This window comes from Dendronephthya gigantea, unplaced genomic scaffold (genome assembly GCF_004324835.1).
Source record: "Dendronephthya gigantea isolate DGI-Jeju-01 unplaced genomic scaffold, DenGig_1.0 000035F, whole genome shotgun sequence".
In the NCBI taxonomy this organism is placed as follows: domain Eukaryota; kingdom Metazoa; phylum Cnidaria; class Anthozoa; order Malacalcyonacea; family Nephtheidae; genus Dendronephthya; species Dendronephthya gigantea.
The window spans coordinates 2,033,626-2,058,963 of record NW_021163045.1 but is presented as its reverse complement, the minus strand read 5'-3'; the positions used below and the strand labels follow the sequence as shown (position 1 = coordinate 2,058,963).

Sequence of the window (25,338 nt, the reverse complement as noted above, 5' to 3'; positions counted from 1 at the left end):
ATGAAACAGAAGGTATCGCGACTGAAATTGAACCAAACAACCTCTGTAAAGAGAAACGACTGACGTAGGATGACATTCAGGTAGTCAATGAAACGACCAATTCTGTGTCCAAAGAAGACACGTACCTGTATGACCACGACTGTCACCACAAGGCTGGGTTGGCTTCCAAGTCACCAGGAGGCACCAGAATTGTGTGATGACCAGAGAAAATACTAATGGTAAAACAAGAAGTGCCATCACGGATGTGGAAAAATAGTCAGTTCATGCTAAAGCTATTGCTTGTCTTAGCAACTTACCCCGTCAACGCCCACATAAGAGAATCCAAGTCCGGAGTATGGATCGAGACAGAGGCAGATACTCTTGAAGGATAGAGCTCGCATGATAGTTTAATAGACCTGCACAACGCCGTCACCGCTGCATGAGACATCTGGACAAGGAAAAATTTTAGAAAATACGTATGAAAGAGGAGTGGAAGTGCAACCTGAGGTTTACCACACACTGATATATACAAAAACTGGAGAGCGCATCCTGTTGAATTGAATCATGGGATACGAAACTCACCTTGACGCCAGTTAAAACACCCGTGGTCGAAACGCTAAAATCGACATAAGCTAAAAGTTCGGAGTGGGGGATTATAAGGTCTGAGGAGTTCTTTCTTGGGTGGATCATCAGTGTTCAGTATAAGAGGCCATGGTTTGTTATTCACCACGCTTAACGCTTCCTTGGACTTTAAAGTTTAGCCAGAGGGCCGATGGTGAGAATGCTTGTGCTTGGCTCACTTCGATCACCATACGCAAAGTTGGGAGAGTCGTCGCCACGTTCTTTGGATAGGGTGGTCGAATAGGGATTGGAATAAGACCTGCAAGATAGAAGATTATCTAAGAGGATTGCAAACGAAGGACGAGCATCCTGCGAGGCGGTCAGAAATGATCTAGCCAAAACAAGGCCTTGCACAACATGAATCGCAATGTTTCACTTCAGGTAGGAAAACTATGAAAAATTAGCTCATTCTTTGTCCTCGTGGCACAACTTTCAATCCAGGTACTTTCATTAAAGGGTAATTTTAAAGAAACTTTCACCCCAGATGCAACAAATATTAGTCTATGGGTTTCATCATAGTCTGTAAAAGAAGTGCACGCCTACCCGCATACAAGCAAGCGTATACAGCAACGACCAGATCAATTCCTAAAATTAGGAACAGAAAAATATAAAAGTTTCTTATATTATCAAATGTAGTATTCGAAAACCAAAGTAAGAAGAAGGTTTCAAGCCTTCTGGCAAATTTTAGATTTTGGCAAATTTCAGAAGTCTTAATTTCAGAAGTCTTAAAATTTCAGAAGTCAGAGACTGGAGTGATGTTGGTCTTAGGATCAGTGCCTACTAGGTTCAGTATGTATTACGATCAGTACCTGGAGGATAAACCAGGCTATACGATCTCCTGAGCTGAGATCACCGCATTCCATTGCCATCTGAGCTACTCTTTCTGCGCGTTTATGAAGCTGAACACAATTCAATGTGGACGCCAGTCCTCCCTAACAAAAAGAATCATACGATAGCTCTAGAGATCTTAAAAGAATCACATGTAGCAATCGAATACGTTTATAAAGAGTATACAATGATGCTCACTTTAGTATTTAACAATGAGTAAAGGATATGATCTGGTGTCGACTGAGCTCTCCATCGCAAAACTTCTGAAAGAAATTGGAACTGAAAACAAACAATAATACAGATGTTAGTCGAAAGCATTTGGTATATACTCGCGATGATGGTTAAGACTGTTCTAAGACTGTGAATATGTATATGAAAGCTCTTTCATCGATATTTACTGTACATACCCTTTTATCCGCATCTGTTATTTCGCCAATCTCTCTGCCAGATGCCTCTCCAATCCTTGTTCCACGTAGCAGATTTCCAACCATCACAGCCCCTGGACCAGGTTCTGGGAAAATAATGCAAATTCTTACATTTAACCATCGTATGAAGAAAATCAGTGGTGTTGGAAGAGAAACATCGTTGATACTAAGTCATACCTTGGTGTTTTCCTCGAGGTTTGGGAAGGTTAGTCACGCATCTGAAGAAATAAAGAAGAATCCGTGGATATGGTCAGAAAATGCGGTATTTTTCGTAACTAAATCTGGTGTTTGACTTAAAGAAAGATATTCACTTAAATTAAGAAAGCCTCTAACATGAAGTTCAAATGCCATTGTCATTTACTAATTGAGCGTTCATTTCTTTCCAGGTCAGCAGGGAAGACAGGGAAGATTTCTTAAAGTGAATAAGTTACTCACGAGTGGGGACACATGAGGACATTCGATGGATGCAAGGAGCCGTCTAGGAATCTTTGTTTTGTCTCAAATATATGAACATAACCAGTCGAGGTCTGAAAGGAAAAGCAAAATTTATAACGTACAGATTTGTGTCTGTATCCAAGACCTTTATGACAAGAGCTATTCTGTAATCATTCGTTAGCTGAATAATTGATTTACCTTTGGTAGACCTCCCGGGCTTAACAGACACAAACAATAAATGCCAACCTAGGAATCCGAAATGTACATTAGTTTCATGCGAATCTAACCATCAAAAGCCTGTACACACTTGCAATTTTTAAGGCGATTTCAAATGCTTAAACAAGCGAGTTTATACATCAAAGCATTCACAACTATATTCTCTTTTACATCAATCGAAAGACGAAAATTTCACCGAAAATTGCAGTAAAAATGACAAGTGTAAATGGCCCTGAATGTAGTAAAACTAACTCTATTATGAACGTAAACAATGATATATTTCGTATCAACTACAAACACCATCACTTACGCTATGAATGCTGTCGACAGCAGGGATAACATGACTCATCCACTGAAACGCCTGAAAACAAAAGTGTTCTTTAGTTGAAGAAGAACAACACGAAACCTTTTTAAAAGTCGACGGAGTTATATTTGTTTGGAGCTAGGATGAAACGTCTTGTTACCTCGTCTTCTGTACAATCTGGTCTTTGTTCTGCGACGACAACGATTCGCTCTTCGCGTAAAACATCTATTGCAAATATCGCAATTCTGACACAGAAAAAAAGTCAGATTAGGTGAAGAGGTTACTGTGGTATTGAAATCATATTGGATCACTAAAAGATCTTTCCAAACGTTTAGAACTGGTAGAGCTATCATGCAGCAAATTTCTCGATTTCCTCCTGTAATAACACTGAATCAATAAGAGATCTAACTATTTTTTTTATTAATAGTTTTAAATTGTTTAAAGAGATCTGCAGCTGGAGTTTAGAAGATTTTTTGGAGCTTAGAAACTTGCTTACCTTCCTCTATAGACAAATTTAATAGGATCTACAGCCAGAATAGTCGCCTTAAGATCATCTGCGTTATGTCGTCTACCAGACACTTTGATAAGACCATCGACAGTACCACATATAAATACCAAACCACCCTTCGTGGAAATTTCAAGAGGAGGATTTTATTTCAAGTTAACGATATTAAATTTAAGAAAAAAGTCGACACTCACTGGTCCAAGGAAGCCGAGTAAGCCGGTACGAACATATTCAGAGTAGTGGGAATATTGTTCTACTGGACCACCATCTGCACCGAGAGGTTGAACCTTAATAAGGACAACACATATTAATAGCTGTAAGAGATTCAAGATGACAACTACAGAAATCGCATCGATTTTCACTAGAGCTAGATAAACCGCTAAGACGTAAAGTAACTACAAACTTTACTACAGTTTAGTACTGAAAATCAGTTCACCTGAAAACACTCGTCAACTCTAATACGATACTTAGGCCCGTTTCAGACGTCGAACTTTTTATACATGCCGAAACTAATGTTAACGAGACCCTGTTTACTCTGTTTCAGTTCATTTGCATTCGATTGTGCACATGAAAAGTTAACATCTGAAATAGGCCGCCTAAATACAACAGGCAATACCTTGAATGTGTAGTTGGTTTTTCCAACAAGACCAAAATAAGCACTGCCAACTGTACCACTGGCAACACACAGCTCACCGACTTCATCTGTTTTGCAGAGCTTCGGAGGTCCTTCGGGTTTCACCACCACAATTTTCACTAAAGAAAGAGAGTAATTTGGTGCTTTTCAGCCCCCCGTCCAAATGTTCGTTTGTTATCGTGAGTTACATACCTCCAGGGGGGACCGTACCACAATCTTGTAATGTCAACGAGGTAACAGAACCTTCCTTATCCACTCTGACCACGCCATAACTCAAACCATTCAGAGACAGCACACCACGTCCCGTTGCAGTCGATCCTGGCTTTCCTGGTCTGGAGAAATGAGGGAAACAAGAGACATTTTATAGCAAGGAAGTAGGTGGAAGTGTGCAGGTCAACTCAAGTGAAGTATTCCTTAGGTGAAGTAATCCTTAGTTGAAGTTTACTTTAGGTGAAGTATTTCTTAGGTGAACTTACCGTCTGATAGCGACAGTCAGTGTTTCAGATGAGCTCGCACAAGGACAGAGAGACTCTGATTTCAGTCCTTTCATTTCAAACGCACTTATAAATGCATCACACGCTGAAAGTGACCCTGTGTGGAAAAAATCATCTTAGTACTAAAACGAGGTATTCAGGCTAGATCAATTACCAGCGTCTGAGTCATTACTAAATATATATCAATCTTTTAATGGCCATAAATTCTTACAGGGATTAGCTCTGTCTGCTAAGAGCAGCATTCTGAGTGAACTAAGATTGACATCCTTGATTTCTTTCGTCGCATGAAGAGACCAGTGTAAGTCGCGAGATGACACCAGAGCACACGTTGCTGAAAGAAATATAATACCATATATTAGAACTACTACATAAGAAAACCTTAACTACGCCCCCAGGCAACTGAGAGGTAACACTGTACCTATATTATCACCTACCCTAACTCTGAAGGTAAAACTGTACCCATCACCCACCCTACCACTGAAGGTGAAGGTAACGCTGTACCCATCACCCACCCAACGACTGAAGGTAACGCTGTACCCATCACCCACCCTACCTCTTTGTTTTGTGACAACCTGCAACCACATGGCGGGGTTAGCTTTCAGAACACTTCCAGGAACAAAGATCACGTGCATTCCGTTGTAAACGCTCTGGAAATATACAAAAAAATGGAATGAAGAATATGATGGCAAGAGTAGCATAATTATAAGAAACTCCAATTAAACTGTCTTACTGTTAAAACAGAATGCCATAAACCAACTTCTCGTTTGAAATCTAACACACTGACCATAACCTCACCTACAAAGAGAAGAAAACAAATTATGATCTGGATACTCCAATATTTCATAATTATTGTATGATTTAATCTTTGTTACTTACCAGCAGTATATGAACAAGCCTGGGTCACCATTTGACAATGAGTCAACATGTTTGAACGAGTGACGGACACGCCAAGGGCGGAACCATCTTTGCCTGTCGTTGACTGCCGATGCAAGATATTTTAAATACATTGAAATGAATCACATTATTCAGGCTATTTCAATTTTGCAACCATAAGACTTCGCCAAGATTATGTAGGATTGGAATTAAGGGTATGTTTGGGAGAAGATTAGATTGAGTTTAATGTAAGAATCGGGATTAAAGGATAGAGGTTGTGATTAAATTGAAGGTAAAAGGATTTAGAGTTTGGATTTCACGTTGGTAACAATATTACGGTTCTTAGGATAGTAGTGGGTGAAACGGCAAACAATTCAATAGGAACGGGGTGAATTAAGGCGAATCGGGGGCACCAAAGAACACACCTCAATATAAGCTGGTGACGCACGATCCAGACTTGATGGTGGCCGCCAATCTTTTGGTGGTTTGCCAAGTTTCTCGGTATAATACCAACGAATGCTTGGCCAACCTAGAAGTGGAATAACATCGTTGTATTAGTTAGTTACAATGCATGAAGGTTGAAGAAAGAAAATATTCAAAGTAGGTTGTCTCTGATATAAAATAATGAATTATCCATCATCTGTACATTAATAATTTACCACTGAACAGAAGTACCTACCTTTAAAATGTACCACATTCCCAGTATCATCCTTTGGTAAAGTTTTGAAGCACATTTCAGTGGTAAGAACCCACGTGACACCACAGCTGCCAAGAAGGAATCCTATCTGTTGCCCACCTGGATCCTGAAATGTTGGTTTCATAGCTGGGTAAATATTTCGTATCACGTAAGCCGGCCGGAAAACAAACACACAAAAACTCACATCTTTTGATTTTGGTGGTACAACAGCAACTGGGGTGATACCAGCCAGTAAACAACCATAGAATGCTGTGGAAAAGCCGACTATATCATCTGGATGATATATTAATGCCACCTAAGAAAGATTTTAAGACAGTTAATATAAATCTTCTTCCCTGCTTTTAAAACAGAGGAGAATGGCAATCAATCAATCCCTGAGGTGTTTCCCACAATAGGAGGGAATAGTTCTTCAAAAATATATACATCGCAGTACTCACCCGGTCTCCCATCATTATTGAAGTTCCCTCTCTAGGATTGCCAACCTTGTTTAAAAGGGTGAAGGCTATTTTTTGTGCCTTGCTTAACAATTTCCCTGAGAAAAGAGACCATGCATTAGTGTGATTGTAGAGTCCATAAAATTGAATTAAACCAAAGCTGCATCAATTTGAAGGCTTTAGATGAATTATATACACAGCTTGTGTAGTGAATGACTTTGCTTACCATATGATAGCGTATAAGATGTTTTACAATGGTTGTCGATGGTTGATATGGCAGCAGCTTTATGATGGCTTGTCCCATAACGGTATAAAGCTTCTTCCAAACTATTACCCCATTGGGCAAGTTGCTAAAATTACAAACACAAATTGGACTCACTGTCACAAAACACAGCTTTGTCCCACTAAAGCAAACTATTCCTTGTTCTCCTGGATCAGTTTCACAGGACAAACTATGTGTGGCCAGTGGCCATATCATATAGCATATATAACTGTCAAAATTGTGAAGTTTTACAAATAAACTATATATGGTCATATCTGCATCATTCTCCTAAAACAAACTATATATGGTAATATTATGAGTCAATTTCCTGCGACACCCTATATATTCTCTTAATATCTCACATCATTTTTAAAGGACAAAATATATAATGTCAAATGATATTACAATACTGTATATGTTGTCATATCATCCGTCCTTCTTGGTTTGTTTCTCTTCTTAAGGCACTTACGTCAAAATGTCAAAAACTTTTCTTGCATATTTAGGATGTTAAATCACATTTCATAGTAAGTTAAAATTCAAAAGAAATGCCCCCAGATGCCATTCATGCTGTTACACTATGGCTCTATAATTTTCCCAGGAAAAACTATTTCGTATTTCAACAAAATTTCGCGAGCTGACCACAGCATTGTATCTGCTTCTGCATTTATTATTCATTTGTGCTTGAAGACTTACTTGGAGTGGATCGCCTATGGATGGTTTTGTTGTCGTTCCTTCAGGTTTCGGGGCACCTGGGTCAAGCTTTGGTTCTATCAAATATAAAGATACAAATTTATTGAATTAAAAATGGATTACCACCCAAAACACAAGCTTTCCTGGGCAATGAAAATTCATCCGGATACAGACTCAAGTGGTATTCCTTAGACCTTTATATTTATAAAGAACTTTAAAGCTTGAAGGGTCTTTCAAGAGCACTTGAAGTTTAAAACTTTTCAAAGAGTATTGCTTCTGTGGTAAAAATATTAGTTGTAAAAAAAGCACATTTCACTTGCTTTCATCAGCATCAAAGACACATGGTTTTCCAATGGAATGCTGATAACCTTTTGCTAAACTGATTTGCCGAGGTACATATGTTAATATGAAAAAAAAATTTACCTTCAACAACATCATAATCATCTGTAAAGAATTGCTCCAAAGGCTTGCGCTTTGGTCTCTGAAATTAAAATTTAAGATCTAGTGAACAACAAAATTGTATAAAATTACTAGTTTTGAGAATAAAAATGATTGCAAATCTGCCCATACAAAAGTCATCACTGTGAAGAACATATCTAATTGTTGAATGGATAGTATAATTATGCACAATACCCTCAATGTGTTTAACAGCTGTTGGATTTTGGAGGAGACCTTTCCTGGAGAAGATGCTGAAAGAAAAGGTTTATAAAATATTGAATATAATCAATACTGGATAGCTCAGATGCAAACTACTTCCTCCTAGAGAGTAGAGATCCTGAGTAAATATCATCTCTTATTGATCCAGTGTTACTACAGGAGGAAACCTAAACTAAACTAACTTCATTCATAATGGATAGCTCTATCAGGTCTGAACAGTTCCTTATAGAGGTCCGTCAGCAAGGATCATCTCTTATTGATCCAGTGTTACTACATGGGTTATCTAAACTAAACTAAACTAACTTTATTCAAATTTGGTAATCTGTTCTGGATATGACTAAACCTAACTAATGTAATCTATGCTGGATAGCCCTACAAGTTCTAAACTGTTCCCCCTAAAGATTCAATAAGGATTATCTTTTACTATCTGATTATTAAATATGATTGAACAATGCTATCCCAATTTATGCTCTTTCTTGCATGAAATATATCCACCCAGGTACAAGACTTACCAAGCAAAGGATGTGTAAACTAACTAAGACTGCACATGAATAACTCTTTAAGCTTTCATACTTACGTCCAGTACTGGAGTCAGAGTCTGAATCGAGTCTTATTGATACCACTTGCATCTGACTTCTTCGTTTTGCCCCTGCTTTGGAACGATCAGCTTCAACAACCGGTTGGGCCACAACAACCTCTTCTTCTTGTTTAGGTGTGGCTTTCAAAACACTTGGAATCGATGTGTCTTCTACTTTTAGTCTGTATTTATGTGGTGCTTCGTTGCTTGCTTGCATCTCTGCGCTAGTTAAATTGTCTGCCCCATCATAATCAGGAAGTGGAATGTCAACTGGAAAAAAAGTTTAGGTTCAGCAATAAAATCATCTGGCATGCAAACTAAAAGCATTGACTTTAAATTTGAGACTAAATTTCTTTACTTTCCAGCTAATTTTCCAAACTGCAGGTAATGCTAATTTGGATAGTGAAGTGTCAAGATGTACTACCTTCTTGTAGTTCAGTCGGCCCTTTTTGTCTTAAGGACTGTCGTTTAAAAGGTGAAGGCCCATGTGACTCTATCTGAGACTTTCGTTGAGCTAAAGCAGCCTGTACCACCTCAACACGCAATACTAGGGATTTTGAATACAAATATAAATAATTTCCACAACACCATGGCATCTGTATATGGGTAAACAAGCCAAATTACAAGGCAGGGAGCATATTTCAGACTATTCGTTTTCAGATATGATGCATTGATTTTGCATTAATATTATAAAACCATTTATCCCAAGTTTGTTGAACTATGGCTGTTTTGACATTCTGACATTATATCAATCACAACATCATGACATAGCATGCAACTTTCCAAATAAAGCATTGTGACATAAAGCAGATATGCCCTTCAATAGACATATCTGCTTTATGTCACAATTGTACAAACAGACAAGACATAATTTGTTCCATGAACAGTGTTATCTATGTAGGAGTTAATAATATTGAATATATACAGTACATACCAGGAAGAGGGTGATATGGGGAGTCTGAACCAGGACTAAAAGGAATTTGTTCTGGTCTTTGCTCAGGTCGAGGTTTGGGTCGTGGTTCCACAGGCGGTGGTGCTGTTAGGACAAATTAAAAGGTGAAATGGAATGGGAATCTCAGCTGATACAGAAGGGAACTTTCTAATGTCCTCAGACCTCCTCAACTTCTAGTTGAGATATTTTACTAGTGTGTTTCAAAAAAAGTTGATATGCAAGTTTTTTTGAAAGTGCATTGGCAACAACACTTCCAAATTTAAAAATATAAAAGTTGGATCCCAACATATTTTCAGCAAACATTTTAGAATATACACCCAAATGGTATTGTTTGAAGCTCAATTACCCTCAATGCTGGGTTGGGTTTTAACATGCTGTTTTTCCCCACCTAATCATATATAATAAACCTCGACTGATAAGAAAATACTTGAAAAAGCATATTGAAAATCAAGCAGTATGAAATTTGATCTGTAGTTTCATGAAAATCTAAGATTAAGTTACTTGCTCAAGGGCTGTATTAGCAATGGCTAAATATAAATTGAGCGACTAATTCAGGCTTTGTCGAACACATTAAATTGATGGTATTGCATACCTTGAGGAAGCCTGGCCAATAATTTTGCCTTTTTTTTCTCATATCCTTTCTGGGTAATGTCACCTAAAATTCAAGACCATCCCACATAGAATTAATTTATTAAAAATAACAAAGACCTTGTACTGTCACCTCACTGCAGGGTTCTATACACTGTAATTTCGTATCAGCAGGGTAATAACAGAATATCATAGCTTGTGCTTGTCACAAGATAGGTCTAAAAGGAGCTATTTCCCAAAGACACTTCATGGTTTCCTTAAATTTATTCTGATCTTTATCTTTCGTACTTATGCGCCACTTTGTATACAATCAATATTGCATTAATCAACGCCTTGAACTTTCATGAAAAATCCCCAGAAAACGACAAGAAATCCAAATTAGAAAGCCTCAATACGAAATAACTGAATTGAAATGATATTAGACCATGCCATATACAGAAAAATATGTATCGTTTTCACACATGGTATAAAATACAAGTTATCTCGATTAACCCGAAATAAAAAAGGTCTTTTGAATGTAATAAAATTTCGGACACAGATCATTGAGATTCTAATAAACTCGGTATTACAAGTTAAAACACTTAAAGTTTATAGTAAATGGCATTTCGGACGATATATTCAGACCAATATGTAATTCTTTTTGAATATATTTTTAAAATGAATATATTCAAAGTGTCACACCAGTAAAAAGCTCCAGTGTACATAATAGATTTATGTATTTGGTTTACGAATTAATACATTAAAGACTCGCTCACAAAGAAACACTGCAAACTCTCGGCTTTGCACTGAAATATAGCATAAAAAAAGACTGTTTTGCCGGTTAATTTTAGACTTACGGCGATATATTCAGGCCCGAACGAAAGAGCAGTGTTTACATGCAAGCAGTCTATACCGAAGAACCTCACCTTCTTCCAACTCCAAATCTAATGCTTTTAATTCCTCCACAAGGCTAGAAGGGTAGGAAGAATAGTCTCTTTCCGCCATAACAAAAAGCGAAGGCTCTCTGCCGCCAAACAGCGCTATAATCTTTTACAATAAAATCTAAAGTAATATCGTTTTATCCACATCCTCAATTGTTTGCTTCGGACCAAAATATTTTTGACATTTCCAGAGCCTGCGAATGCAAAAATAGTTTCTCCAGCGGCTGCGCCAGGATACGTCATGACCATCTATGGTCATCATAATAACCATGAACCATCATCATAACCATCGTGAATCAATGTTCAGTGATAGCTTTCACGATTATGACAACGAATATCATTATGGCCCAAGTATTTTGATTAGTACTAATGAAAAAATTGCACACTACACTTCACTTACACCTTTTAGTACAGGATTTGATAAAAACTTGCAAAAATTAACTTATTAATATCACCATGCTGGTATACTCCTGATAAATGCTATCACTCTTGTTTTACTTTTGGCTCATATGACACAACCTATGGTGCAATAGATTTATCATAATATATTTATATATTTATTGCCATATATTTATGCAGTAATTCAAAATTTGATTGATAATTAAAAATCCCTTACAAAATAACAAAAAGTTATATATAATATACAATTTATATATCAATTCCATTCATGTCACCTAAAATCATAGGCCACTGTGTAACAAACAACTATGAACCAGTTTTGTCGCCTCTTCAGCACAGCCCCAAAATAGGCTCAAACCGCATCCCCCATGACCATAATTATGAACCACCTGCAACATAAAATGTATAAAATTTATGTTTTATGTTGTGGGTCCCCCCCCCTCACCTGTATTTTAAAGGTGGCATAGAAAGTATTTTTTGTCATTTTTAGATTCATATCTCAAAATGATGTCTAGGATAGTCCAGGATTGCAGTTAGCACAAAAAGCCTTTTACCTGTAACTTGGACTTAGAACCATATTGAGTCTTGACTTCAATAATCTCTTTTTCCAAACGAAGATGGTCCCTTACGGGACGTAAGCCGACCCATTCTTCCATAATATTAGCTTTCTGTTAATTAACAAAAAGTGTATTAACCCTTTTGCCATGATAAAAAAGGGCATTAATTACTATATAAGACCAATGTAAGTTTCAAAGAATTGTCTCTGTTAGACAAGAGTCTGTATAAGAGGAATTTGTATTAGAAAAAAGATTGTATTAGAGGTGTCTACATTAGAGAGGTATTAGAGAAGTGTTTGTATTAGAGAGGTGTCTGTGTATTAGAGAGAAGTGTTTGTATTAGAGAGGTGTCAATGTGTTACAGAGGTGTTTGTATTAGAGAGAGGTGTCTGTATTAGAGAAAGGTGTCTGTCTTAGAGAGAGGTGTCTGCATTAGAGAGGTGTCTGTACTGGGAAGGTGTCTGTATTAGAGAGATGTCTGTATTAGAGAGATGTATGTATTAGAAAGGTGCTTGTATTAGAGAGGGGTTATTTTTTAGTGTTTGTATTAGAGAGGTATGACAGTATTATAGAGAGATATCTGTATCAGAAAGTTGTCTGTATCAGAGAGGTGTTTAAAAACTGTACATTGTTATTAACATAAGACCTACATACCTTTATTGTAGGTTCAAACTCAGAGGCTTTGTCAAGGATTTCTTGTGTTTCTTTTTTATTAACAGTTGTATTACAATTCCCACGCTGAGCTGTTCCACCAACAATGACATCTTTGAATCTAAAGTCAAAGACTTGAGTCTAGAACTTGGTGAATAACCATATTTAGGTTTCAATATCAGTGTAAGTAATGACAGAAAACCTCTTCAAAATGCCAACAGCGATTTTACCTGGGAAAAATGTATGTTGCAAGGCCGGCATCCAATTCTTGTTTTCTGTGTATATAGTAAAAATGTCTAACCCAAGGTGCATCCATCTAAAGGATTAAAACATGTAAAACACAACTAGGAATATACTGAATATGAAAAATAATTATGAAAAAAATTATATCACAGGAAATTAATTGGTATATTGCTTAGGAGAATCTTTCAAAAAACATTGTTAATGGATGTACGTTGGACGTAACCTGACATATTATGTTTCAATGAAATATAAACAATTATAGTTTTGTTTCATCTTATTCCCATTCCTATTTTGCAATACCTTTAAAATGTATCCTCTTGTTGGCACAACTTCTTCATCTTGGCACAGCTCACGTGCGCCTACTCCAGTACAGTTAACAACCACATCAAATTTTCCGGCAAACTGAAACAGTTATAACGATGCTTTATTCCAAAGGTTGGTTATCCCTACGGATTTAGCTTTATCATTGAGGACTCTACTTATAATTTTTATGTAATTCGGAAATATAATATTAAAAAATGCAAGCCCCTAGTTTCAGAGAAGGAAAAGAATATAATTGCCAGCAAGCTAGAACTATATACTTTATTGAAAGAGATGTTGTTTCAATCTGATTAGGTTTGTCTTTCATTGTTTTCCTAATTGGACCAAGCACTGAGCTGGAATATGGAAGAATAAACCATCATATTGCACCATGGTGCATAAAATGCCATTTAGATAATGGATACAGTTTGGTTATTTACTGGTCCAGTCGGATACAAAACTAAACATTCACCTCATCAAATGATTTGACTTTTCTCTTAATGACCTCTCCTCCATTTTTTTGAAACCTAAGATACAAAAATTGGTATTTAAAATGTCTGTTATATAATACCTAGCACAGCTGACATGCAAGATGCTCACTGCTTCAACTTTATCCGTAAATATGGAGTACCAGGGAACATCACTGATGTGGTGGTGAAGCCATCACTAAACAATAAATGACATTATTTATTTATTGTAATCTAATGCATGTCATAAAGAAATAGTTATTTTATTACTTTTAATTTATCATTAGAACACCTTCCACAGCCACTCAATTTGTGCATAGATGGATGGCTGTTAAGATCTCTTTCAACCTCTTGCCATGTGGCTCATAGATTCTCATCATGAATCTCATGTAAATACACACTCCTTGATTTTAACAATCCCATATGATCTGAAACTCTAAATATGAGCACTTTGCCACAGCTCAAGCTTGAAGCTAGGAATTGTTAACAATAGCAACAATGTCAAATCTTACATAAGGTCACTGGAGAACCCTAATTTTCCCAATTCGTCTCGAGATAACCTTTTGTAATACAATGCGATATCTTGAAGTGCTGGTTCCTACAAAATTATTTTATGAGAAAAAAAATGACAGAAGGTTACAATGGCCATGTCATAAAAATTCAATTAACCAAGTCTAGATAAACCCACAGGTTACCCGTCTTGAAACTTTGTTCATTTTCAGAATCGTAGTCATACTAGACCTACAAACAGTACCTCACCTCGGGCATAATGTGGTCATAGAGAAAATATCCAGTTATATAGCTCATCTCAAAGTTACATTCTATGTCAGATTCAATAATTGATTTCAAATAGTGAAGTGTTCCTTCACCCCATTGTCTAGAAAAGAAGGAAACATGTTTCACGTTGGAGAGGTATCTGCACATTGTCATGCAACTGGTGGATCTCACATATTGTTTAACTTTTCATATAGTGATTTGAGATGGGGTCAACCCTTATGCTGAACAGGAGTGAGCAAATGATACGAAATTGTCTATGTATTTGCTACGAAGTACAAAGCCAACACATACAGTGAACAATTAACTGTCACCCCAATTTACTGTCTCTATTACCCCCAGTAGAATTATGACGTCACATGAAGCCCAAGAATAGGGGAGCTGATGCAATTACAGGATACCTGAACCATCCAACTCTCAACAAAGTAACAGTGAATGCTATGTATGACTACCCCATTGCCATTAGGGTAGTAACTGCAATGGTCATTTGAATATACAACACCCCCAAAATATTGATTAATGTCTGTACAATACATAATTGCCCTGGTAAACTATGATTCTATAGCACCTTGGCTCTTAATAGTTAGCACCTTTGCTGTTAGTACCTTTGTTTTTCTGGTTTACTGCCCTTCACCCATTTTCCGGGATGACAACTCCACAATCCAGCACCACCATCGCTTGTTGTGTTCGGTGAGAACTTATCAGCAATTATTGTTAATTCTAGAGATGGATCTGAATCTTGTAGACATATCGCAGTCGAAACACCAATAATACCAGCTCCAATAATTGCAACTTTTTTCCTACGCAATTGCGACATTTTTGAAATATTTTCAGACGCAGTACCGTAGCTCCAATTCAATTTTGACTATGTGCAGCTCTTCGGTGCCCTCCTAAATCCTTAAAAAAATGTGAACAAGCCATTGACTTTTCGACTGATTTGAAAGTTGAAGCGGATAAAAAAAGTTAAAAAAATGTATGAATTTCCACTTACAGAGAAAGAGCTCGCTTGTGAAATATTTGCATATTTTCTTTTGAATTGATATTTGAGAACAGACATGTGGAACTAATTTATTTAGCTGAAATTCTAAGTGGAATCCAGCCTGAATATGTAATTCAAGAAAGCGTACTCACCCCAGACACACCCATAGTCATGAGAGCGCCAGATTCCATTTGACCACCTGGGAATCATACGATCTTGTGCATTGCAGTAAAACAGAAAACGGTATATTCGACCATGGTTGGGTCGAATATGGCCGGAAAACGGTATACTCGACCATGCTCGAATATACCGTAAAATAGTACACGACCATGGTCAAATGCGCCGGTAAAATGGTACATGGTGTAATTCTGGCCACGCTGTTTTAATGGTCAAATGCTGTTCCGATGGAAAGTTGCAAGCATATTTGTGCTGATTTATGGAGGAACCACGCTGTTTTAATGGTCAAATGCTTGTCCTTTGCAAGGTTTCTAGCATGCTTGGCGATCATATGCTAACATTAAAGAATATAACCATACTTTCATTGCTTTGGTTATGATGTCAAATATTTTGAAATGGATAACCACGCTGTTTTAATGGTCAAATGCTTGTCCAATGTAAAGTTTCCAGCATGTTTGGCGCTCATATACAAACATTAAACAATATAACCTTGCTTTGGTTATGATGTCAAATATTTTGAAATGGATAACCACGCTGTTTTAATGGTCAAATGCTTGTCCAATGTAAAGTTTCCAGCATGTTTGGCGCTCATATACAAACATTAACAATATAACCTTGCTTTGATGTATATTTTGAAATGGATAACCACGCTGTTTTAATGGTCAAATGCTTGTCCAATGTAAAGTTTCCAGCATGTTTGGCGCTCATATACAAACATTAAACAATATAACCATGCTTTGGTTATGATGTCAAATATTTTGAAATGGATAACCACGCTGTTTTAATGGTCAAATGCTTGTCCTTTGCAAGGTTTTTAGCATGCTTGGCGATCATATGCAAACATTAAACAATATATACTTTCATTGCTTTGGTTATGATGTCAAATATTTTGACATGGATAACCACGCTGTTTTAATGGTCAAACCTTGTCCTTTTTTGTCTCTTTTTTTTATTTTGGCCAAATATATGCACTGAACATAACTAATTTCAATCCATTTGTAAACATGGCGGATTTGGTACGACATATATCGTTGGAAATCAGGAAATTAGAATACTCATTTGTTTGGTTATTATATACGTTGAAGCCGTAAAAGTTACCATAGTATTCAAGATAAGATACACTGCAGTACTTAATTGTAAGCAAAAAATACAAATTGAAATTAGCTATTGCAAAAACTACAAATTATATCAATGTTATAATCTCTATTTCTTCGCTTTTACATGGTATAATTAAATATTGCAGCTGCTGTGAGACTTATTTCATCAGTGGCAGATCTCGAGACTCGAATTTGCACGTCTGAATTTCACCAACGCCGCCCGGCCACCTCCATTTTGAATTTCGCCGCGTAGGGAGTGGGGAGAGTATTCGGATGGATTAATTAAGGTGGTTGTCAGACGATAATTTTTTTAAAAAATCCGGCGACTAGTTTTCTATTACCAAGGCTGAGTATTCCAGTATATTCGACCTTCACTAATTATTTATCTCCAAGGTCGAGTATACCATATTCCGGTATATTCGACCTTCACTAAGGCCTAGGTCGAACGTCGCTCTTCTTTATATGCCCCGAACGTAATGCAAATGAGCTAAAACAAAGACTTTAAATAATTTGCATTAGGTTCGCTGCATAAAAAGAGCGATGTTTGAACTATTTACTACCAAGGTCGAGTATACCACGTTCTTGAATGATGTAGTTTCCTTTTCACGGAGGATCGAAAGAGAGAAGCTTAGATTTCATCAACTACATGGTGAAACTGTGAAAACCACAATTCAAATGATGAGCAGTGTTTCGCGGCTTGGAAGAATGTACTAAAAAAAGGAATCGGAAAAGAGAAAATTCGGCTCCATTTTTAAATAATACGATTACATGCTAGTTTAGTTTTGAGGGTCGTTACATAGTGATACCAATAAAAAACAGCCCATGGGATCTCAAGAATGAAATATAAAGCTACAACATTTTTGACATCGATACGATCTTTAGGAAGAACAACAGGAAATCCCGTTGATTTATGTTTGATTGGAATCAAGACGTGAGCGATTAAAATCTATACTTTGTTGCATAGCCTCGTCCTAGCTTCGGATTTTTTTTGGTTGCATTTAAACAAAGTTAAAGATAAACCTACTTCATATAGCGCACGCAACGAAGATAGTTGAAATCCGTCAGCAAGGGCCGGGAATTGAAGAACAAAGATTCAGGTGATCTAGTTTACAACAAGTGGTCACTATAGGAGGAGACATCTTTTTAAGGACATTTACTCTGTGATTTTTTCTAACCAGAGAGTTCTGATACTAGGAAAGTACGGGTCAAATTCTTTCACATTGGTAACGATTGCCAGATCTACAAGCGATTAACACCTGGTAAACTCAAAGCAGACTGTGGTAACACTGTCTGGCTTGTTACACTTATAGGCTGGCGTTCAGAGAGCCTTTATATTGAAAATCTCGTTCAAATATATACCCTCGTTCAATAACTATTCACTAAACGGCTACAGGTTTACATGCACCTTCGTTTTTATTTGCATGCCCATAAATCTTCATAACTTAACAGCGAGGCCAGCAAAGGCTAGCCAGCCTATATATACAATTGACGTATGCGGTCCAGCGCCAACGCCATCGATTTGAGGAAATATTTGAGGAGGCACTCAAGCCACAATCAACGACGAAAATATCTTGAGTCTTGCCGAAGTTAAACATGTTGAAAAAATCTTTCAATAGCGCGTCTAAATTATCTCCTGATACGAATCTAAACAAAACAACAAGTGTCTTGAACCCCTGCGCTCTTAAGTGTCTAACTTGAAGCAGAGAAAAACATACCAAAAACAAAAACTATAAACTTTATGGTTTACCGTGTCTTGCAAATATATGAACAGTCAGTGGGATTATGAATCTTGGCAGCCTGCTCGAGAATGCTAAAAATATACACGATTATAAATCCTAGCTTTAACTCTAACTCGGGCGACCAGCTGTCCAAAGCCATGGTATCCACAATTTATGTGAAAGTCAATGCATATATATAAATATGAACAGTAGCGATCATATGCGCGTTGCAGGCATAAATATACACAGACACCCTAATTCATGGTTTGTAAAAAACCCGACCATTTTTTTTATAAATCCCTCACATGCAACTGCAGTCTGTTTTGTGGTTTAGGGCTTACAACAATCAACTAGTACAGCCTGAAATTCCCGGAATTTGTGTGTTTTGTGCAAATTTTTTCAGCGAAGCAGCAGGAAATACGCTATAAAAACTGTATATTCGACGGAATGTCAACGCGAGTGATCATTCAAGTCAAGCGCGAGGAACTCCCATTCAGTTCAGCTATATATAGCGTATAGACATAGATTTTGCGCTTTGTCTGTGTTGAACGACCGAGCACATTCCTACAAGGCGATATGTCGCGCAAAGATTTGAACAACTATAGCTTTTAACACAGCGAGTCTGTGGTAAAGATAACCTTGCTGTGGTTTATCTCTGATGTATAGCTCAGGAAAATCGGAGAGCAATTACCTTACGGCTACAAATTAAAGAAACTAATTTAGTGCGCGAAGGTACCAGACTTGATCGGTGTTTTTTTCGCTGATTCACGACAGAAAACGCACGGGATATACATACGTTCCACCCTGTGGATCAGGATGCATCGGCACAAAGTTAAAATACTGCTTTAAAAGAGTAGTGCGCGATTTCAAATTAAACGGCACTTTGATGCAATAAACAGCGTGGGATTTGCAAATAATCCCACGATTTCGAAGCGGCAAAACAATTTGTGGATATGATGTGTAAACACGAAAGGAAATTACAAGACATTAAACGTTCAATCGTTTTCCATTATAGAATTTTTGTGTACCCAATCAATTGTATAATACAACCATATCTCAGGACTCTGAGCCCCAGTTTAAGGTTGGGAATGATTCACAGGAATATATAATTACAATGTTTGTGTTCATTTCATGAGAGATTGTCCAGCTCTATACATCATCTACTACATATTTACAGTTATTTGTGGGCTAAAATGCAAGCTTTGGTTTACAACAGATAATGATCAACTTTGGGAGAGATAATTCAACACTACTTGAGCCACAATTCTATGATTCCTCTCTATACTCTTAAGTGTTTGCCTACAAATTGTTTATGAAGTCCATTGTACACCTGGAATAATTATATTTCTACCCCTTTTGATCACTATTTGTACAATAAAGCTTAGCAAAACGGACCGCGCTAAAGAATCAATTAATTTGTATGTACAATATTGACCAGCCTATGGGCTGGCGCATAATATGTTAATGTGATTTTGTATATTAAGAATTAAAGGTGTAAACGTTTGTTTCGTTAAATTTGCTCCTATCTAAAAAGATCAAATTATCGCTTAAAGGCATTACGCAAATGAACAGCGATTTTACAGCAATATCTTGCGGAAAACCAAACACGTATTTTTTTAGAGAAAAGGTTAACAGCCGCTGTTTAACAGTCGCTCTGTAAAGTGTGAACCAGTCTCACTGATCAGTTCGAATTCACACCTATAACGCTTTATGCTATATAAATGCACGCTAATATGTGAAAAAAACCAACTGAATTTCCCTAAAAGAGAACGGCATACGGTACCTTTTTAACACCCGCAGCGAGAGTTCAAAAGTAAAAGTCAAAATTACGAAATTTCACGAAGGTTAATATAGCGCTTAGAGGAATCCTAACTTCCTGTGTATAACAGGTACTAAAGCCTGATTTTATCCCAAAATTGACTATCGATTAGAGGAATACGTTAGTTTTTAAGTCAGAGTCCGACAAGAGAGGGTGTAAGTGTGTTGAGCATATGTGAGTCAGGTAAACACTGTGCAAATTCGGCAACGTTTTGTGCTAGCATCGCTTCGTGGTGTGCATTTGCCGCGAGCATTTGTTGCATCTCGTGAGCTTCAAGTTTGATGGGTGGCTGAGGATTGTGTGAGGGAGGCAGACAGCCAAAATCCACATGAGTTAAACCATTTTGTTTCATTCCGTCCAGCCCGCTATGACGCGTAACTAGATTCATTTTCGGAGAGTGTTGTTCGTCCATTGTGTTATTGTTAGGGTCCCTAGGAAAGGAATGATATTATGATATGGTTATTTCAACTGGTTAATAGTTTTTTTCGCAGATATCCATAATACTTTTCTTCAATATATTATGATACAATACACAAAATAATACGGTTTGGTACGAAATGTCAACTATAGAATTCCTAAACGGTTATTATCTATCTAAATTTTATCTCTTATTTGGTTGAGTATTCTACAAGGATGCCTCCTATATGACTAACTGCTGTTGATTGAGAATCTGAACTTCCCGAAAAAGATGAAACGTGGTTTTTGCTAGGATGTTCCAGCTAGCTAGCAAAGAATTAGTGGTTTCTAGACCATAGCATTGGCTAAGAAAACATTAAATTATCTGACGACTTTTTCAGGATAATCCGTGCATGCATGGCAAAGTAGACTTTTGTTGGTCAGACACAAGTTTCTCAGATCTTTTTCGATAGTTTAAACATGAATCGGAGATATTAGCGTTGTATGTGGAATACTAACGCCACTGAACCACCACGTTTGAGATATCTTTTTCAGGTAGTCCAAACACAAACCACGGCAGCTTTTTGTAGAATACTGCCTACACTGAACCACAACGTTTGAGATGTTCTTTTTAGGTAGCTCAGATACAAACCACGACAACTTATTGTGAATATTACCTATACATTAAAATAAGATATCTTTTTAAGGTAGTTAGTGCAATATCTTTAAAAGATTATTGTAGAATACTTTTTACACATGCCTGAATTGATCCTGCATTTCAGATAAGGATTAGACTTTAATGTACCTAACACCATCAAGCATGCTTTTTGTTAAAGATATATCTAAAACTAGGATGTTAGTCTAGCACCTTTAATATACATCACTTGGTATATCAGGTACACTTTCCAGGTATTCATAAATAAACTACAGAAAGGTATAATTAAATATTCATTCTCTTTGATCAGATTGCGCGAACTGAACCCAGCTTTCGGATACAAGCCTGTATCTTATATCATAATAGAAACGCAGAATCTAAATTTGCCTAAGGCCGAAAAAACCGTATTTCCTCAGTTGTCAATTGCGCGCAAGCCACCCAAGAATTGTGCTGTACGCGAACGCACGTTAGAATCAATTGCGCAAAACGTCCGTAGCGCGGCAGCCGTTTTGCGCGCTTTCCTGTCGTGCGCAAGCCCATGACTGTTTTATCTTTGAATCCGTCTTAATTGCAACGCACCTTTTTGGCGAAAGGCAGATAAAATTACCTTACATAACAGGCTATGACATAAAAGCAAAATCAGGTTTCTTCGCCAGTGCAATAGAATCCGTGCAAAAACAAAGTCAGTAATACCGCGCGTATTAAATGTTACGCGATCTTTATTAGCGCGATCAGTTTCAACGCACTGCGTCATGGCGCAGAACAGGGAAGGATCGGCTCGGTTTTAGCGACTTTGGCGGCCGTGAATTGCGCGATGATTGTGAAAGGCGTTTGGTTTAAGGAGCGATATTCCGCGGTCACGCACAAACGTCTGAAAAGCTTGAAGTGATTATGGCCATTCTCGCGTCTATCTCAACACTTTGTTTTATTACTTCCTCTGAAGGACAATTCAGGATGTGTTCGTTTTAAATATCGGTAAGCTGTCTGTTTAAATATAATTAGACACATTTTCCTTGCCAAACTCCGTTATTTCGTGAAGCTTATGGAGGATGTTAAACGTTTAAGGCATTCACGCGGGCAGGGGTAACCGTCGACCTCTGGTAAACATAATCAAAGCAATCAATTCCAGTTGACTGCAACATTATTGCGAGCTAAACACAACACAATATTTATTCTGTACATTCTTGAACATTGTACATTAAGGCATTAATGGACAGTCGAATTTATACTCGGTAGCACTTTTGAACCCTTTTTAACGTAATATAACCAGTACACGAGGTTATATCGTAAGAATTTTTGCAGACACACTGAGACATGCCTCAAAAATATAACGATAATCCTTTGAAGTGTACAACTTGTACAATAATAGGTGAGGTGTTTATATGCTACTAAGGTATTTTTGGACCTACCTGCTTTTAGCTTCGGCAGCTCGATCGCGCTGTCTTCTGTTTTTAAACCAATTGCTCACTTGTGTGGTTGTCAGTCCGGTGGCTTCTGCGAGTTCGCGTTTTTCCCGAGGAGAGGGGTAAGGATTGTGCGTATACCATTCGCGTAGTATATTCCGCGAGCGTTCTTTGAAGCAATAGCTTGTCTCCTCGCCATCCCATATTGTCCGCGGTAATGGAAATTTCCGTCGAACTCTGTACTTTCCAACGGCGCCCAACGGCCTTCCTCTCAATTTTTCCGCCTCGATGTAGTGCGCCTTCATCCACAGCGATTGCAGCTTGTTGTGCGAAGAAACGGGGAAATTATTGCTCTCCAAGATACGATAGAGCTCCTGAAAGTTTCCTTGGTGAAAATACACCGCGGCCTTCGCCTTGAGAACGCTCACTTCCTTCTGCACACTGTCGTGTTCTGGCAAAGACCATAGAAACCTCGCTAGCCTTTCCATGTCATTGCTATGCTGGAGTACCTCGCATACACATGCCACTTGCTCGGGGGTAAAATTTAAAGTTGGAAGCATAATTTTCTTACGTTCAATTCCGACTCTCGCCGGTTATTCGCCAGAGATCTTAAAACTCGGAAGATTTCCAAAAAAAAATTGTTGTCCTCCTAAAATACACTTTCAGCGCGCGCTTAGACCATGCGAGACAAAAATGTTTCCTTTGCGCGTTTAATGCAAATTTCATTTGCTCTATCAAAGTATGCCCACCTAATGCGCAGACGCGCAACACTCCATTTGAGCTGGGACGTGTACTTCGTGTTTGCACTTATTACGACGCATGACAAGTACATCAATCAACTGCACAGGACGACTGGGTTTCATATAACATTATGAATTGCCATGGCTTGAGCACATCCAGATTCCGTACGCGGATATTTACGTTGGAGATTGCATGAAACAGCTCAGATGTGAATTCCCGCGAGGCTTAAAGTGCCTTTTCGACCGAGAATTCCGCTTCCTTATAAAGTGCGAACCATACCGCTGTGCTTTTTGATTAATTGCGTCTGTAGACAGTGACTGCTAAAGAATGGAAACCAGATGGAGATTTTTATTAAAATTTTTTTCTCTGCGAGGCGAATTTCAGACCAAATTATCTCGAGTCACATTGAGAGTTTGATGCATTTTATATTTTAACCTACGCTAATCTTTCATTTAAGGTCGTTGACGAACAAAAGAAGCGTAATACATTGTTAAAATTAAAAACGATTTTTTACCAGATTAAAATTCTAAATACCACAAGAAGAATTTCTCAAATTCATTAAGATTTTATGAAAAAGTCACAAATTAAAGGGAGATCGCACGGAACTGTTGAAATGATGATATAATGAAAGTTTATAAATTATGATTTATGTCAACTGATTTGAGATTAAAAAGTAACTCAAAGTCTTCTCTGTTGATTTTGAAGATCGATATATCACGATATATCACGCTACAATGGAAAAACTTAAGACATACACCCTTGAAAATGATTGCATCTCCAAGTATGTTAAAAGGTTTGCTCATCTTCAAAAAAAAATTTAAACGTTCGATACAGAAATATCTGCTCTTTTTTTAAAAGCATTTTATCTGGTCTTTTAATTGGATAATGTTCCCACTATCCTCGATTTGGTCGTATAGCATTACAGAGAAGTATTCAAAGCAATGAATAATGAGGCATGCAATATTGCTGCAAAGCAAAACAGAACTAGCAAGGATTAAATCTGACTCCTGACCCGACAAAAACTGTAGCCATGGATTAGTGTATTTAATACCTTTATAATCACAACAGGTTGTCCCTAACGAGTTCATTTCATATCTTATCGAACGTTGTTATTAAACTAGACGCGCTTTGCATTATGAGAAGATGATTGTGAAGTTTGATTGAAATTTTTATACTTTTGAACTTTTGATCAAAGCCTTTTCTTTACTCTCATATGACCTAAGCATTTTGTGTTGACGAGGTGTTTAGAGCGTATAGGAATATTTCAATTAAGTGCACCTGTAAAATCGATCTACAATCGAACTTCCTTCGCCGTTCTTTCCGAATCTAACGAGACGTCTTATGCGCGAAATATTTACAAGGAACAAAAGGGGAAATAGCAGAACTTATACACTAAAATTGCGGTATTCGTTTAACCGCATTATATTGCAATTAGGACCTGATGTCCTGATCTACTTCGTTTTGCACATGCGCGCTGCGGAGGCCATCTGATCATTCTGATGTAAACAAAACCCCAAACTCGTATTGTTTTGACATCTTTTCTAAATTAAAAACCCTCACCTATATTTACTTAAACCACAGCAAGCCCGCTGAGCCTCAAAGATGTTAAATTCAAGCCAAGCGCAACAAATTGTTTAACTTGAATTGCGCGTTTTAAAATGTAAATAAAACGACAATTCTTGCATGATGATGGTGTGTTTGAGGTTTCACCACACTGGGTCGACCAGGGGAAAGAAACAACGCGTGATGGCAAATTTTGGGACGACGCGGATGTTCGAAAATAGCAAAAATTTCAAACAGCATCTTTCTTCCGCAAGACTCTCATTCCAACATTATTAAAAGCGTTTCCGTACTTTAGCGAGTGTATTAGG

The 25,338-nt window shown here is 37.5% G+C and overlaps 3 protein-coding genes across 3 annotated transcripts; all 3 read right to left on the bottom strand.

Annotated features, from left to right (window-relative positions):
* Positions 1–768: 768 nt before the first annotated feature.
* On the bottom strand, positions 769–11,276 carry LOC114525732 (disco-interacting protein 2-like). Its single transcript, XM_028547151.1, has 32 exons — positions 11,077–11,276; positions 10,176–10,238; positions 9,566–9,667; positions 9,056–9,178; positions 8,632–8,901; positions 8,031–8,086; positions 7,821–7,878; positions 7,401–7,474; positions 6,672–6,795; positions 6,449–6,543; positions 6,196–6,306; positions 5,994–6,117; positions 5,740–5,843; positions 5,318–5,420; positions 5,172–5,236; positions 4,995–5,088; positions 4,653–4,772; positions 4,424–4,538; positions 4,140–4,279; positions 3,930–4,066; positions 3,508–3,600; positions 3,305–3,432; positions 2,969–3,053; positions 2,815–2,865; positions 2,487–2,534; positions 2,289–2,380; positions 2,031–2,071; positions 1,836–1,939; positions 1,627–1,707; positions 1,410–1,532; positions 1,144–1,185; positions 769–859 (listed from the first exon to the last, which is right to left on the bottom strand). Exons 1-32 carry the CDS (start codon positions 11,153–11,155, stop codon positions 785–787), a joined length of 3,120 nt encoding a protein of 1,039 aa, XP_028402952.1. The 5' UTR covers positions 11,156–11,276; the 3' UTR covers positions 769–784.
* A 401-nt stretch (positions 11,277–11,677) lies between these two features.
* LOC114525721 (D-aspartate oxidase-like) lies at positions 11,678–15,562 on the bottom strand. The gene is made up of 11 exons (XM_028547139.1): positions 15,474–15,562; positions 15,088–15,379; positions 14,468–14,585; positions 14,221–14,306; positions 13,842–13,907; positions 13,714–13,768; positions 13,242–13,343; positions 12,929–13,014; positions 12,702–12,819; positions 12,045–12,158; positions 11,678–11,879 (listed from the first exon to the last, which is right to left on the bottom strand). Exons 2-11 carry the CDS (start codon positions 15,297–15,299, stop codon positions 11,772–11,774), a joined length of 1,065 nt encoding a protein of 354 aa, XP_028402940.1. The 5' UTR covers positions 15,300–15,379; positions 15,474–15,562; the 3' UTR covers positions 11,678–11,771.
* A 3,896-nt stretch (positions 15,563–19,458) lies between these two features.
* Positions 19,459–23,491, bottom strand: LOC114525759 (homeobox protein SIX1-like). Its single transcript, XM_028547182.1, has 2 exons — positions 22,733–23,491; positions 19,459–20,703 (listed from the first exon to the last, which is right to left on the bottom strand). The coding sequence occupies exons 1-2, from the start codon at positions 23,284–23,286 to the stop codon at positions 20,406–20,408; spliced, it is 852 nt and encodes a 283-aa protein (XP_028402983.1). The 5' UTR covers positions 23,287–23,491; the 3' UTR covers positions 19,459–20,405.
* Positions 23,492–25,338: the final 1,847 nt, after the last annotated feature.